General features: G+C 36.9%; 1 protein-coding gene across 1 annotated transcript; it reads right to left on the reverse strand.

Moving 5' to 3' along the window:
* Positions 1-12,655: 12,655 nt before the first annotated feature.
* On the reverse strand, positions 12,656-16,186 carry LOC133073121 (olfactory receptor 4C3D-like). The gene is made up of 2 exons (XM_061166587.1): positions 16,168-16,186; positions 12,656-13,578 (listed from the first exon to the last, which is right to left on the reverse strand). Exons 1-2 carry the CDS (start codon positions 16,184-16,186, stop codon positions 12,656-12,658), a joined length of 942 nt encoding a protein of 313 aa, XP_061022570.1.
* Between the last annotated feature and the right edge of the window lie 1,787 nt (positions 16,187-17,973).

Below are 17,973 nucleotides of genomic sequence, written 5' to 3' on the forward strand. Positions count from 1 at the left end.
GTAGACCCTTGAGAAAACAAAACAAATTATAATAAAAAAAATTGGTTGTTTGTTTTCTCGTGACAGAAGATTGGATTTCCTCTCTGTGTCTCGAGTTTTTGTCATTGGCTGTGATACAAGACAGATTAACAGGGGGAAGAAAAAAAAACAACACACAAATTTTAATTCATGCCTAAGGAGGTGTCAGAAATGAGACCTAAGAAGTGGCGATAGAAGGCAAAGAGAAAGAAACAACATTATATGCGGTTATGAGCTTGCTAGATTCCATTCCCTCCCATAAACACATGGGAATTTCTGTTAAAATTTTAGTCTTCCTGACATTTTTGTTCAGCTACTCAGTCATGTCCAACTCTTTGCAGCCCTGTGGACTGCAGTATGCCAGGGTTCCCTGTCCTTGACCATCTCCCGGAGTTTGCTCAAACTCGTAGTCACTGAGTCAGTGATGCCATCCAACCATCTCATCTTCTGTCATCCCCTTCTCCTCCTGCCTTCAGTATTTCCCAGCATCAGGGTCTTTCTGACATTACTTATTTTCTTGTTAATGCATGATTATTAATGGCCCAAGTAAAATTACAAGATATATAAAAATTGCATACATAGTTGAATAAGAAGATAGTCTTCAGATTTAATTCAATAACTGTTTATTAATCTCTTAATTTGCATGGGCACATTGCTAAAAAAGAGACATATACAAAAATAAAGATATAACATATAAGCTTCTGTCTTAGTCAAACTGGAAAAACACAGTTCATAAGAAGAAACAGTAGGATGGAGTATAGAATTACTTGAAATAGAGTGAATACACAGTTGATAGCAACCAAAAGCAGGGAAGGAATCAGAAATACTGGTCTATTGATAGATCTACAACATCTTTTGAATAAGAAAATGAGTGTGAATTATATGTAAGACAAGGATATTAAAACATAAGGGTGAAGGCATTATAACTAGAGATACAGAAATAAAGTCATATGAATGAGATTTTAGTGTATGTTTGGAGAACAGAGAGGTCCAAACAAACTGGGTGAAAGTATCCAAGCAAAGGGAAATATCAGAAGAAAATGTAGGTAAGACAAAGAATGCCAGCCATGAGTTCCTGTTATGCCATATGCCCTGCTAAAACTTCACATGTGTTAGCTGAAGGAGTATTACTTATTTGTGGAGTGCAAATAATACTCATTTCATAGATATTTGAAGAGAGAGGATGCATATAATTAAAGCAAATTGCTAAGACTCAGAGACAGTAGTCACCCAGGTCTACCTGTGTGTGAGCATGCTAAGTCACTTCTGTGATGTCCAACTCTTTGCAACCCTATGGACTGAGTCTGCCAGGCTCCTCTGTCCATGGGATTCTTCAGGCAAGAATACTGGAGTGGGTTGCCATGTTCCCTTTAGGGGATCTTCCCAAAGTAGAGATTGAACCCAAGTCTCCTGCAGCTCCCCCATTGCAGGTGGATTTTTTTTTTTTTTTTTTTCATCTCTGAGTCACTGGAGAAGCCCAGGTCTACCTGACCCCAAGCCTATTAATGGAAAAGTGCACTTTATATTGCTGTAATGACTTTTTATTTATTTTTTAATTGTAGGATAATTGCTTTGCAATGTTTAGTTGGCTTCTGCCATACATCAACATGAATCATCCATGTTGTTGTTGTAATTGTTGTTCAGTCGGTAAGTACTTTCTCACTCTTTGTGACCTATGAAGTGCAGCATACCAGGTTTCCCTGTCCTTCACTATGTCCCGGAGTTTGCTCAAACTCATGGACATTGAGCCCATGATGCCATTCAACCATCTCATCATCTGTCGCCCCCTTCTCCTCCTACCTTCAATCTTTCCCAGCATCAGGGTCTTTTCCATTGAGTTGTCTCTTCTCATCAGGTGGTCAAAGTGATGAAACTTCATCTTCAGCATCAGTCCTTCCAATGAATATTCAGGGTTGAATTCTTTTAGGATTGACTGGTTTGATCTTCTTGCTGTCCATGGGACTCTCAAGAGTCTCCTCCAGCACCACAGTTCAAAAGCATCAATTCTTCAGTGCTCAGTTTTCTTTATGATACAACTATTACTTCTGTACATGACTAGAGGAAAAACCATAGCTTTGACTATATGGTCCTTTGTTGGCATAGTGATGTTTCTGTTTTCTAATATGCTGTTTAAGTTTGTCTTTTAATTTTATGGCTTCAGTCATAGTCCATGTGACCTGGGAGCCCAAGAAAGTAAAATCTGTCATGCTTTCCAATTTCTTCTCATCTATTTGCCATGAAGTGATGGGACTGGATGCCACAATCTACATTTTTTGAATGTTGAGTTATGAGCCAGCTTTTTCACTCTTCTCTTTTACCCTCATAAGAGGCTCTTTGGTTCCTCTTTGCCTTCTGTCATTAGTGTGGTATCATGTGTATATCTGAGTTTATTAATATTTCTCCTGGCAAGATTAATTCCATCTTGTGATCCATCTATCTGGGCATTTTCACATGATGTACTCTGTTAAATAAACAGGGTGATAGATAATATACAGCCTTAACATACCCTTTTCCCCAATTTTGAACCAGTCTATTGTTCCATGTCTGATTCCAACTATTAGTTATTGTCCTGAATACAGGTTTCTTATGAGACAAGTAAAGTGGTCTAGTATTCCCATCTCTTTGAGAAGTTTTAACAGCTTTTTATGCTCCACACAATCTAAGGCTTTAGCATAGTTAATGAAGCAGACGTATATATATATTTTTTTAATTGGCCATTCTGTTTCTTCAAAGGTGTTCTTGCCCACACTAATAGATATAATGGTCATTTGATTTAAATTTTCCCATTCCTGTCCATTTTAGTTCACTGATTCCTAAAATGTTGATGTTCACTCTTGTCATCACCTGTTTGACCACGTTCAATTTACCTTGATTAACAGACCTAATATTCCAGTTTCTATGCAGTACTGTTCTATACAGTATCAAACTTTACTTTCACCACCAAATAGATCCAGAACTGAGTGTATACATATGTACCTTCCCTCTTGAATCTCCCTCCTACCCGCCACCCATTCCCGCCCCTTTAGCTTGTCACAGAGACTGGGTTGAGCTCCCTACATTATATACCAAATTCCCACTATTTATTTTATACATGGGAATGCTTATGTTTCAACGCTACTCTCTCAATTCATCCCACCCCCTCCTTCCTCTGCTGTGTCTACATGTCTATTTTCTATGTCTGTGTCAATACTGGTGCCCTGCAAAGAGTTTCATCAGCACCATGATTCTAGATTCCATATATGTGTGTTAATATATGATATCTGTCTTTCTCTTTTTTGACTTATTTCCCTCTGAATAACAGACTCAAGCTTCATTTGCTTCACTAGACCAAAATCTGTTCTTTATTTTTTTAATCTCTGAGCAATATTCCATTGCATATATGTACCACAAGTTGTTTTTTTTTTTTTATCCATTCATCTGTCAATGGACATCTAAGTTGATTCCATATCCTGGCTAATGTAAATAGTGCTGCAATGAACACTGGGGAACATGTGTCTTTTAAAATTGTGGTTTTCTCAGGATATATGCCCAGAGGTGGGGTTGCTAAGTCATATATTAGCTTTATTCTTACATTTTTAAGAAATCTCCACACTGTTCTCCACAGTGGCTTATCAATTTACATTCCTACCAGCAGTGCAAGAGGGTATCCTTTTTTCCACATTTTCTCCAGCATCCATTGCTTGTAGATTTTTTGATGATGGCCATTCTGACTGGTGTGAGGTGATATCACATTGCAATTTTGGAGTCCATTTCTCTAATAATAAGCAACGTTTTCTCCCATTCTGAGTAAGCTCAAACATGGACAAATTTGAGAAGATATTTGATTTCAAAAAGTGAGGAAGTTGGACTCTATTGCAAGGAAAATGGGGTTCCAGTCAATTTTTGGAGAAGGCTGTGATATGATCAGAGATGTGCTTCAGAAGGACATTTCTGCATACCTCAAATCCATGTGATTGCACTCAGAATTAGTTGGACCCTTTAAAGTGCAGATTTCAATATAAATAACATTGACTAGCATCTTTGGTCCAACTTCTCCAAAAGCTTATATAGTTTTTACATTTATTTAAATTAATAAATATCCTGTGGGCACTGAGCAGAAGTGCAATGAGTATCACCTTACTCACTTTAATTCTGAATGTACTACTTTAGACCATAGCTTCCTCGTGGCTATTTTCATCTCCATGTTTCTCAGGGTATAGATGAGATGGTTCAGCAAGGGGGCAATCACGGTGCAAAGAACAGTCATTTCCTTATCCTTTTGTTCACTACCTGGAGGTAGAACATAAATGTAGATACAGGGAACAAACAACAAAGCTACAACCATTATGTAAGAACTACAGGTTGAGAGAGCTTTTTTCCCCTGGCAGAGGGGTATGATATAAGATTATATAATATGATTATATAAGAAACTAATAGGACAAGAAAAACAAGGACCGCCACCATCCCTGAATTTACAATCACTAAGATATTAACAACATGAATATCTTCACACACTAGTTTCAAAAGTGGCTTCACATCACATAGGTAGAGATCTATCTGATTAGGGCCGCAGAAAGGTAACTTGAGTACCATGAGAAGTAAAGCAGTAGAATGCCAAAAACCCACAACCCAGGCCAGGACGATCAACATGTTACACCTCTGTCTGTTCATGATGACCATGTAGTGCAGGGGCTTGACAATGGCGACATAGCGATCAAAAGCCATGGACACCAAGATGAATATTTCCACACCTGCCAGCAAGTGGGCAGTGAAGAGCTGGGTCAAACAGTTGTTATAGGAAATATTTTTTTTTTCTTGCTGCAGCCAAGTCCATGATTAGCCTGGCGACCACCGTGGAGGTGTAGCAGACATCCCTGAGGGAGAGGTGACAGAAAATAGTACATCGGTTGCTGCATTAGATGGCCGCAGGTGATGGTGAGTGAGTTGATGAAATTCCCCATTGATACAGCCAGGTAACAGAGCAGGAACAAGAGAAATAGCAGTAGCTCTATTTGCTTATTATACCACATTCCCATGAAAACAAAATCTGTGACATTGTTCTGAGTTCAGAATACACAACAGAAATTTACTTCATCTGAAATGATGCAGGACATAATATATCTTTAATAGCACTTTCTAAGTTTTGGAGTATTTATACATGAATAAAAATGTAGTTTATACAGGATTTATTTCAGATACAATCTTGTAAATCCTTTTAGATTAATGGTGTCATTATATTTAAAGAGGTATTTAGTAAAAGCCTGTCTTTTGCCTGAAACTTCTGTAAACATTTCAAGTGTGTTAACTCATGCTTAGTTATTACTAATAGTTATTATTCTGATACTCATTTTACATATGGATAAACCAAAAAATGGGGGATCAATTAATTCTACAGGCTTCCCTGGTGGCTCAGACGGTAAAGAATCTGCATACAATGCAGGAGACCTGGGTTCAATCCCTGGGTTTGGAAGATCCCTTGGAGGAGGACATGGCAATCCACTCCAGTATTCTTGCCTGGAGAATCCACATGGACAGAGGAGCCTGGTGGGCTATAGTCCATGGAGTTACAATGAGTCAGACATGACTGAGTGGCTAAACACAGCACAACACAGTTAATTCTACAAAATCATTAAGATAATTAAATAGGAATCTAATACATGAACCTGCATTTGATGCCATTTTCCATGCTCTAAACAGCTATGCTACCTCATCTACTGACCAAATGTACTACCAGGTCTTTCACACCTCCATAAAGAATATGCAGTTTTATGTCATCTATGCCGTTAACTACCTGTAAAACTTTAGGTAAGTCCCTTCCCTTCTCTATGGTACATATGATTTTTGTATAAAGTCTAAATCATAGGTGAAAATTACAGATACCCATTGGAAGCAAACATTTATTATTGAAATAGAAACAAAACAAGGTTCTTAATTATGTCAGGCACAGTCCTAACTATTTTTTAACAGTTTCAATGACTCTCCTTCTTTTCACTATGGACATACAGAAAATGAACTTGAGGCAAAATTAGTGGCTGTCTAAATATAGGAAGAGAAGTTATTATTACATAAAGTATTCTCCTTTTATTAATCATTCTAAATAATATTTTAGAGGTCACTATTGTAACACCAGAAACACTCTGGAGACTTGGTTGTTATCTGTAGACATATTGAAGAACTCAATGTGATTAAGAGATGATCTGCTTATTGAAATACATATTTTGAATAGCGCCACCACTTTGATGCAATACAGCTAAGAGCAGATATTGAATATGGTGAAACCGTCATCTTTTACCCATAATCAGATGTCTTCCAGTGAAAATATATTTTATTTAAAGGACTCTTAATTTCAATACATTATTTTAATGGCATAAGCAGGGAACAATATGAATCATTAGACAGATGACTCATCTAATGATTATGAAGATGAGGATTCAGGCTTCACAGGTGGCCCTAGTGGTAAAGAACCCACCGGCCAATGCAGGAGACATAAGAGACATTGGTTTGATCCCTGGGTTGGGAAAATCTCCTGGAGTAGGAAATGGCAACTCACTGTAGCACTTTTGCATGGAAAATGCCATGGACAGAAGAGCCTGGTGGGCTACAGTCCACGGCATTGCAAAGAGTCAAACATGCCTGAGCTACTGAGCGTGCACATCAAGGCTCTCGTATCCTGCTGTAAGCAGTTCATTCTAAGCCTCCTTTTTCTTTCTTTCTATTTTATTTTTTAAGCCTCCTTTTTCAACTACTAAGTGGAACTAATAATGCTGAGCAGCAGTAGATTGAATTTACTATGAACAAAGATTTTTGTAAAAATAAAATGCTGTTCAAACTCCCAATTACTTTCTCAACATCTACCTCAATTATTTTTCTCAATTAAATGACATGCACACACACACACACACACACATATGTTCCCCCCCCCCCATATATATATATAACAATGCTTACCTGTGGGATTTTACATTTTTTTGAAGTACTATAATTCTTTAGCCCAGTTCCTTTTATTTTTCTGTGAGTGTGCTATGAAACAGCAAATAAATATGGAATACCTCTTAAGCTCCTGTGAATCTTCCATCAAAAGTAACTTAGGAAAACATTGCTAGAGATATGTTCAATTTGATTAAAAGGTACAAAAGAACCAGAGGGAAAAACTCCCTCATGCACTGTGCAGCAGCCAGTGGGTTTGTAGTCATAATTGTAAAAATAAAGCAAATAAAATTATAGTGAGCATATACATAGTTTTGAAGGTTACTTCTTTTATTTATCTCTTGGGGGTTATCAGACTAATGATGCAAGACTTCTCTAATGTTACAACACTGAGAATGTTATGGATACTTTTCCATCATTCTCCTCTCCTAGAATATTTCCTCCAAAGCCTGTCATTTTTTATCACAATACATAATATATATTTAACAAATGTTTCATTCTTAATTATCCAATTTATACATTTTTCCCCCCGGTACTGCATTATCTAGTATTAAGGTGTTGGTTAGAAATGGGAAAAGCCACAGTGATTAATCTTTTCCCTCTCCTTTTCTTTTTTGCTTTGTTTTGTCCTTTCTTCCCTTGGATGAAAGAGAGAGAGGAATGACCTCAGAAAGTACAGTAACACGTTGACTAAATTCTAGTCCTTACTTTAGAGCAGACAATCCCTATGGGTCTATGCAAGATTACTACAAAGGCTAATCTTATTATACACCATGTCTTACTTTTTAAAAATTGCTTATTTCCACAGAAAGAAGAATGGAACTGGAGGAATCAACCTGCCTGACTTCAGACTCTACTACAAAGCCACAGTCATCAAGACAGTATGGTACTGGCACAAAGACAGAAATATAGACCAGTGGAACAGAATAGAAAGCCAAGAGATAAATCCACAAACCTATGGACACCTTATCTTCGACAAAGGAGGCAAGGATATACAATGGAAAAAAGACAACCTCCTCAACAAGTGGTGCTGGGAAAACTGGTCAACCACTTGTAAAAGAATGAAACTAGAATACTTTCTAACACCATACACAAAAATAAACTCAAAATGGATTAAAGCTGTAAATATAAGACCAGAAACTATAAAACTCCTAGAGGAGAACATAGGCAAAACACTCTCCAACATAAATCACAGCAGGATCCTCTGTGACCCACCTCCCAGAATATTGGAAATAAAAGCAAAAATAAACAAATGGGACCTAATAAAACTTAAAAACTTTTGCACAAGAAAGGAAACTATAAGCAAGGTGAAAAGACAGCTCTCAGATTGGGAGAAAATAATAGCAAATGAAGCAACAGACAAAGGATTAACCTCAAAAATATACAAGCAACTCCTGCAGCTCAATTCCAGAAAAATAAATGACCCAATCAAAAAATGGGCCAAAGAACTAAACAGACATTTCTCCAAAGAAGACATACAGGTGGCTGGCTAACAAACACATGAAAAGATGCTCAACATCACTCATTATCAGAGAAATGCAAATCAAAACCACAATGAGGTACCATTACACGCCAGTCAGAATGGCTGCTATCCAAAAGTCTACAAGCAATAAATGCTGGAGAGGGTGTGGAGAAAAGGGAACCCTCTTACACTGGTGGTGGGAATGCAAACTAGTACAACCACTATGGAAAACAGTGTGGAGATTTCTTAAAAAACTGGAAATAGAACTGCCATATGGCCCAGCAATCCCACTTCTGGGCATACACACTGAGGAAACCAGATCTGAAAGAGACACGTGCACCCCAATGTTCACCACAGCACTATTTATAATAGCCAGGATATGGAAGCAACCTAGATGCCCATCAGCAGAAGAATGGATAAGGAAGCTGTGGTACATATACATCATGAAATATTACTCAGGCGTTAAAAAGAATTATTTTGAATCAGTTCTAATGAGATGGAAGAAACTGGAGCCCATTATACAGAGTGAAGTAAGCCAGAAAGATAAAGATCATTACAGCATACTAACACACATATATGGAATTTAGAAAGATGGTAATGATAACCCTATATGCAAAACAGAAAAAGAGACACAGATGTACAGAACAGACTTTTGGACTCCATGGGAGAAGGCAAGGGTGGGATGTTTCGAGAGAACAGCATGTATATTATCTATAGTGAAACAGAGCACCAGCCCAGGTGGGATGCATGAGACAAGTGCTCGGGCCTGGTGCACTGGGAAGACCCAGAAGAATCGGGTGGAGAGGGAGGTGGGAGGGGGGATCAGGATGGGGAATACATGTAACTCCATGGCTGATTCATGTCAATGTATGACAAAACCCACTCCAATGTTGTGAAGTAATTGGCCTCCAACTAATAAAAATAATAATAATAATAAAAAGAAATAGAACTGGAAATGGAAAATTTGACTGGTTCTAAGGTGGGAAAAGAGCCATTCAAGGCTATATATTGTCATGCTGCTTATTGAACTTCTGTGCAGAGTGCATCATATGAAATGCTGGGCTGGATGAATCACAAGCTGAAATCAAGATTTTCAGGGGAGATATCAACAACCACAGATATGCAGATAATACCACTCTAACGGCAGAAAGTGAAAAGGAACTAAAGAGCCTTTTGATATGGGTGGAAGAAGAGTGGAAAAAGCTGGCTTAACATTATACATTCAGAAGAGTAAGATCACAGCCTCTGGTCCCATTACTTCATGGCAAATAGATGGGGAAAATGTGGAAACTGTCAGATTTTATTTTCTTGGGTTTAAAAATCATTGCAGCCATGATGACTGCTAATAATGACTGCTCATGATGACTTATAATGGTGATTGCAGTCATGAAATTAAATGATGCTTGCTCCTTGGAAGAAAAGCTATGACAAATCTAGACAATGTTTTAAAAATCAGAGACATCACTTTGCAACAAAGGTCCATATAGCCAAAGCTATGGTTTTTCCAGTTGTCACATATGGATGTGAGATTTCAACCATATAGAAGGCTGAGTGCTGAAGAATTGACACTTTTAAACTGTAGTGCTGGAGAAAACTCTTGAAAGTCCCTTGGACTGCAAAGACATCAAACCCGTCAGTCCTAAAGGGGGAAATCAATCTTGAATATTCATTGGAAGGATTGATGATGAAGCTGAAGCTTCAATAATTTGTCCACCTGATGTGACGAGCCAACTCATTAGAAAAGACTCTGATATTGGGAAAGTTTGAGGGCAGGAGGAGATGGGGATGACAGAGGATGAGATGGTAGGATGGCATCACTGACTCAATGGACATGAGTTTGAACAAACTCTGGGAGATAGTGAAGGACAGAGAAATCTGGTGTGCTGCAGCACATGGGGTCACAAAGAATCAGACACAACTTCACAACTGAACAGCAACATCTGAATAACTCTCATCTCCTCTCTATTAGTCACAAGGCAGAATGAGCTGCATATCATTTCCTCTTAATTTTGTTGAAAGGTTTAATTATCATTAGCAAATTCAAATGTAACCTTTTAAATAGATTAAGTGCTAATTATATAATTTTCCAGGCTTAGATATTGTGAGAAAAGTTCTGTTTCTAATGAATGGGAGACAACCATGCATAACTCTGTAAACACAAGCACTGCTGTACCATGCTCAGACATTACTAAATGTCTAGATTATTGACAAAATAGCTCCAGTTAATCACTATATTTGAGAAAGTGGCATTCATTGAGAAGTAATATGTGTTGGAGTGCTCTAGCCAGAGAATCTTAGACTTATAAAGGCTTATTAATAATGTAGAATAAGGTAGAATCACTGTGCATTGTTCACCTGCATAAAGGAGCATGGCAGGTTTCCCCCATTTTCGGAAAGTTCACCTGAGACAGTTGGCTTTTACGAAGACCAACATTTGTACTTGTTTTCACTAATGGAAATAAATCAAAAGGGGATTTTTATTTTATAAAAAGAAATCCATTATCATACTGAAGCTGGTGTGCTTCTGCAATATTTTTCCATCTTTTATTGAAGTATAGTTGATTTACAATGCTATGTTACTTTCAGCTGTGCACTAAAGTGGTAAAGTGGTTTATATATATATATATATATATATATATATATATATATATATATATATATATATATGGGGGGAGAGAGAGAGAGAGAGTCTGAAAAAGAACACATATGTGTGTGATTTAGTATGTGTGTTCTTTTTTGGATCATTTTCCATAATAGGTTACCATTACTATAGCAATGCTGGTTGTTTGTAAAAGTAATGTGGCATGCCTTTAATTTTCAAAAAAGAAAAAACAAACAAACAAACAAACAAAAAACCAGAAACTTGTACTGCTGAAGTATATAATGCTGCATCTGAGAGAAGCATGAAACAAATTGGGCACCATTTTCTTGAAGGACAAAGTGAATCATTAAGACTGCAGGCAATTTTCTTATCTATAGATCCAAGCATGCTATAGACAATCGTGTTTCATTTGTAAGAAACTAAGACTGACTTTTATGCCCTAGATTGGAAGTTTGTAAGGAAGCTGTTGGCTTCCCAGTGGCCCAATGGTAAAGAATCCTCCTGCCAAACAGAAGATGTGGGTTCAATCTTTGGGTTGGGAAGATCCCCTGAGGAAGGATATGGCAACCCACTCCAATATTCTAGCCTGGGAAATCCCATGGACACAGGAGCCTGGCAGGCTGCAGTCCACAGGGTCGCAAAGAGTCAGACATGACTTAGGGACTAAACAGCAGCAGCCAAGGAAGTTGAATTCCAGTGTAATAGCTCCTGACCCACTTTATGGGGGGAAAACATGTGATGTGAAGCTAGTAAATTACTAAACCTCTCATCTTCAATTTGCTTCTCTGTTAAGTGGAGATAATGATAATGATAATGATAATTGAACCACTAGTTTAGTACATGTATAAGTCAACTGAAGTGAATGTGTCTGATACATAAGAAGAGGTTCTTTCATGTAAATATGCATATCAGACCTAAAAGAGCTACAACTTTGGAACTAAATCATAAATTTTTGTCTTGATATTAGTGAAAGATGCTTACACTTTTTAAAAATGGTTCTTCAAGTCTTGATCTGGGAAATGAGAATATTTTCTTTATATTCAAGAAAATCTGTGAACCATAAGCTTATTGAAGAAAATAGAGTAAATTAAGAGTAATTTCAAATTTTCTGCTGCATTTTTTGTTTTAATAATTATAGACTATGGATTATTATTTCTTCCTTTTGTGGGTGTCACTCATTTTGCTTTGGGTAAATTCATAGTGCAAATCAAAATTCAGGTGTTATTCCTACACGCAACTGTCTCTCCATTGTGTATCTACCTAAGAATTTCTATCCCTTGTTTTTGCTACCACAGGGTAAGCAAACATAGGAGTTCTGCCATCACAGTCCTGTGAAAACGCCCATTTCATCCAAAGACATATATGAAGAACTTGGTAAAGTACCAGTGAGGCTCTGGAGAAAACATATTCTACAATCACCAAACTGGGGGTTTATAGCTCTTCTTTCCATTGCTGATTCTGAAGTTATAATCATGAACGCTGAAACATTGGGAAAGTACATTAAAGATATCAATATTAAATAAACAACAGTTGCTAGTTTCTGGGTCTTTTTCCTTTATTGTTTTTGTTAATGACATGGAAAGTTTCTTAGATTGCATTCTAACTTTACAACAGGTATAACCCTTCCTAAGTATTTAACTCATCACTTTCTAGGCACCATGAACAGCCTAAGTTACTCTCCTAGTCAGCAAAACTTTCACTGCATTTTTCACCTCTGCATTTCTAACTGTGTATATGATAGGATTTAACATGGGAGTGAGGATTGCAAAGAACATAGCCACAAATTTGTCCACAGGGTAAGTAGCCACAGGACGCATGTAGGTGAATATACAAGGGGCAAAAAAGAGCACCACTACTGTAAAGTGGGAGCCACATGTAGAGAGGGCTTTGCATCGTCCTTTAGAGCCGTGGAATTTCAGGGAGTTCAGGATGACTATGTAGGAGATGAGAAGCAGGACAAAGATGAGAAAGCACATGCCCCCTGTGTTAGCTGCCACCACAATTCCAAGTGTGTAGGTGTGGCTGCAGGATAGTTTTAACAGTGAGAAGAAATCACACATAAAGTGGTCAATAAGATTTGAGCCACAGAAGGTCAAGTCCATGGTGAAAAAAATCTGCACAGTGGCATGCAGGATCCCCCCAGTCCAAGCCACCACCACCAGGAGCTGGCAGAGCCCCTGTCGCATGATGGCCGTGTAGTGCAGAGGCTTGCAGATGGCCACGTAGCGGTCATAGGCCATGACAGTGAGAACAATGGTCTCTGACGCTCCCAGGAAGTGCTCCATGAAGAGCTGAGTCAGGCAGCCACCCCAGGAGATGGTTCTCCTCCAGTGCAGCAGGTCAGTGATTATTTTGGGGATGGTGACAGGGCTGAAGGAGGCATCTATGAAGGACAAGTGCATGAGAAAGAAGTACATGGGAGCAGAAAGTGTGGGACTGAGGGAGATGGTGATGACAATGAGCAGGTTGGCCAACACGGTAAACAGGAAAATGAGCAAAAAGACAATGAACAGCATTTTCTGCAAGTGTGGATTCTGTGTGAGTCCCAGGAGAACAAATTCAGTCACATTGTTGGGAGGCATCGAGACATCTATTTAGGAAGTAACACTTTCCTGGGGACTAGGTTACCTACAAAGAATAAAGAATGATATTTATTAATCATGAAATAATTTAGCCTGAATTTCTTAGGGAAACAACAAAACAACAACAAAAACTGCAGGCACTGTAACTGTTGAGCTTGTCCTTGGCACTTTGCTTCTGTGCTTGTTTCAAATCTTTCTTACTTTTTCTGTGATGCTTTCTATCCCTTCAGACACATAGAGTTAGTCATCTGTAAAATAGCTATAGGGCAATATTTGATGTGTAATTTACAAAGAAAATACTGGGTTATCTACATGAGATCTGGGGTTTCATTCTGATTCCAAGTCCATTTGATTCTGCAAAGTCATCTTTACAGCCCATGCTTTTGAGACCTCCTTTTTGTCTATGAGATTACAAATTGAAATTTTCAGTTATATCTTATAAGTTTTGTAGAAGGAAATGGCAACCTACTCCAGTATTCCTGCCTGGAAAATCCCATGGACAGAAGAACCTGGTGGGCTACAGTCTATGGGGTCGCAAGTGTCAGACACAACTTAGTGACTAACCCTTATAAGTTTAGAACTGCCTCAAAGAGGTGAGAATTGTTCCTTCTCCATGACAACTCACACTTGAACCCTCAGCTGTATATGTGGAAGGAAAGACACTGTTAATAAATATCTATAATATTAGGGAGCTTAGGGCATGTGCATAAGTCACTGCTGTCTCTGGTGACTGAACACATAGCACTTAGCATGATGTCTGCAGTGTCTGAACCTATTAGGTGATGAATAAATGCTTGGCAAGTTGCCATTTGCCATGGGTGAAATATGTCTGCATTCTGAGACCATAAACAGGAGAAAATCAAGTGTTCTTTTTCTCCTGCTCTATTTATCGTCACTTTCTACTTAATGAGAAACTGAAGTAAATGCTTGAAAGGAAGCTGCACTCCCCTTGTATAGTTTCTAACACATGGTATGGGGTAATTATGAACATATTTAGTTGCCTCTTGGAAATAGTATGTTCCTGGGTCATTTTATTTTCAAAGTAATTAAGGCATTTTAATTGATTTTTTTTTTATTTTTCAAGACTCTTCCACATACAATTAAACATAGACATATTCAGTAAATGTATACCTTCTATACACATGAACTAAAAAAACACCTGTTGCATCCATGTTTCAGAACAAGAGGATCTTTCTAGCAAAAAATCATTATTTCCAAAGTTTAAAATAAAAATTTAATGTGGAGAATGAATATTAGAGATTGATAAAGCTAAAAAAATGGTTAAAGCATGTGGATATACATAAAATATTCTGATGTCACTTTTTATTATGCTATGATAATCACTATAAACAAAATGTTGAACTGCCATATTAAAGTACATGTCTAATTGCTATTAAAAATTAATGTAGAGAATAGGGGGAAATAATCTGTAAGGTAAGATAGAGATAGATAATTTACTGTACATATATCCATATTTATATAGCCTAACACATATATAATCTATTGTTATAAATAGCTACTACAAGTTCAATTATTCAACACATACTTATTGGATACTTGCTATGTATATTAATGTATCTTTGTTCACACAGAGTCATAAAAAGTGTCTCTGATCAGTGTCTTTACTTCCTGAAATTTCATTACCAAACAGCAGTGAAGCATCCATCCATGGTAGGAATAAGCTTCCCACTCCTTTCTGTTTCTGCTACATGCGTCTCCGTGTCCTTCTCCATCTTCCCACAGCATCCATCATCCATCATTCCTCTTTACAAGACACAACGTTACTAACAGAATGAGAAATTTAAGGACATAATTTTCCCAAAGAAAAAAGAAGATAAAACATAAATACAATAAAATATATTCTGCAAACATTACTTCCTTTCCTAAATAAACAGATATAGACCTTTATTACCTGTTATCCAAAATGAAAATTTTGTACTTATGAGGAAACAAAGTGAAGTAGCTTAATTTCATTCTTGAATTCTGATGTGGGATTCCCCTAACAGACCAGAAGTTGATATAGTGTGTATAAAATAAGAATGACATAATTATAAATGTGTTTTAGATAGTAGATATGAAGAAATAGATACTACCGCTTCATTCATCTTTGGTTCCATGGTATCCTTTCTAGGAATAAATGCTAATGGAGAATGATTTTAAAGGAGAAAAATCATTATTTATAACTATGTCCAACACAATTATTAAATGGAAATTTTAGAAATGACAGGGAATGTTCAACATTGGAGAAATGGATTTCCTGATTAATGTGTAGCTTTTAATAGAGAGCTTTTTTTAATTATACAATATCATAGGTACATTCTCTAATGAGAAGAACATTGTACATGCAATTTTTAACTTTGTAATTATTATGACTAATTTAGTCCTAATTTTGTATAATACTAATTTAAAATTATACCAATAAAAAAGAGTACAAAACAGCTTTACTTCTAAGTTAGTGGTATTACACTTGAGTATCTCTCTCTTGATGTATATATGGATTTAAATAACAGGTGAGGATGATGATTGATAATATTTGTAAGACTCATTTAAACCTGAGAGTCTATGATTATATCATTTCCTGGAAAAGAAATTCTCACCTATGAGTGTATCTGACATAGGTCCATGGTCTGGGCCCCAGGCAGCTGTTAGTTCACAAAGAATGAAATAAAATTATAAGATTTAAAAGTGCCAACTAGCTCAGTCACAATAAGGGTCTCTGTTGATTTATAAAGGGGACATTTGCATAAGCCTTGAAAGTACCACCCTGTATGCTTGCAGATTCTGTAAAATTTCTTAGCTGTGGCTAATAGGGCCTCGAGAGGATTTCTCCATCATTATCGGACCTTGCCAAAAACCCAATTAATTTCTGTAAGTTAACTGAACATCAGAGAACTTTTATAAAATTCATCTTTAATTTTGAAGTCCTTCTTGAGTATACATGAAGATAAAGCCCAATGGCAAGAGGGAAAAAAAGTTGTTCACTTGTTAATTTAGGTATTTGATAACATTCGAACTTAATATGGCAGCTTCCCTGGTGACTAAGTGGTAAAAGAATCTGCCTGCCAATGCAAGGGACTCAGGTTCAGTCCCTGAATCGAGAAGGTCCCTTGGAGAAGGGAATGGCAACCCACCCAAGTATTCTTGCCTGGAAAAGTCCCATGGACTGAGGAGTCTAGCAGGCTATATAGTCCATGAGGTCGAAAAGAGTCAGACACAACTGAGTGAGCAAGAGCTTAATATGAAGCCTAAATAGTTGTTATTATATTAGTTAAGCATTCAGGTGGCTAATTGTCTGCTTTAAACATTTTATTATAATATTTTGAATTACTATTTGGATTTTTACTACCATTCATGCAAATCATAATTTTTGCATTTTTTTTTCATATAGATATTAAGGGATCATTACGAACCCTATCCTGTGAAGTCAAGTTTACAGTACTTCTTCATTTTTCTGGTGCCAATTCTTGAATTAAGTTAGCATGATAATAATGAAAAACAATTCCATCCTTTAATTATACTCAGAAATAATAAAATGCATTTATTTCAGTTTTTTAAATTTAACTGTACAATATCCATATGAAATAGAAAAAATAAGCAGTAATATTCACACTTTATAGCAAGGGACTATAAGACAGTGAGTAAGAGTGCCATTTGCCAAGAGGAAGTAGTAAGAAGCCAGGCCACTAAGTCCTGGGTCAGGATTTTTATAATTAAATTATTGTTTTACTACTGAAGTGGCATGACATGTTTATGCTGCCACCAAATGTAAGGCTTTCACTATTATATACTAAAATAAATAAAAACCAATATTAGAAATTATTTTGTAAATATATTTAATTCAATTCAACTCAGGAATATTCCTGTATAGAAACAATCTTACTTACCATGCCCAAATATAAATACATTAATAAACTGACTCTAGAAAATGTGGTCACTTTGAGCAGGTTGTGTCATAAAGCAAAGGAGTTTAATAAAATTGAAACCATATGACTAAACCTATTTGACTAGACACACCAATACTATAGTGCTATACTAATATTGTGATAGCAGTTGCCAAAGTCAGTCTGAATGAGGATTTTAAACTATCTACATAACTATAAGGGATAAGGTTTTTGCTGGAGTGTTTTCATGAAAATGTCTTGATCTTGGCTTTCAATACTGGAATGAAAGCCAGAGTCGGGGTCAGAGAATTACAATAAACTAACTCAAACCATCATTATCAACTTCATAAAAGACTGAAATCCATTCACAATTGCCCATTAAGTCATCCATCCAGTTTCTACCTAAATAGCTACAGCTCTAGGTGGAAGGATTGCTTTGGAATCCCTACACATGTCTAGTGTAACACGCCAAACCCTAGTGAAGCATAAAAGGGAAAGAGAGTGGAAAGAAAGAAAAAGTGA

This window comes from Dama dama, chromosome 18 (assembly GCF_033118175.1).
Source record: "Dama dama isolate Ldn47 chromosome 18, ASM3311817v1, whole genome shotgun sequence".
Taxonomy (NCBI): Eukaryota; Metazoa; Chordata; class Mammalia; order Artiodactyla; family Cervidae; genus Dama; species Dama dama.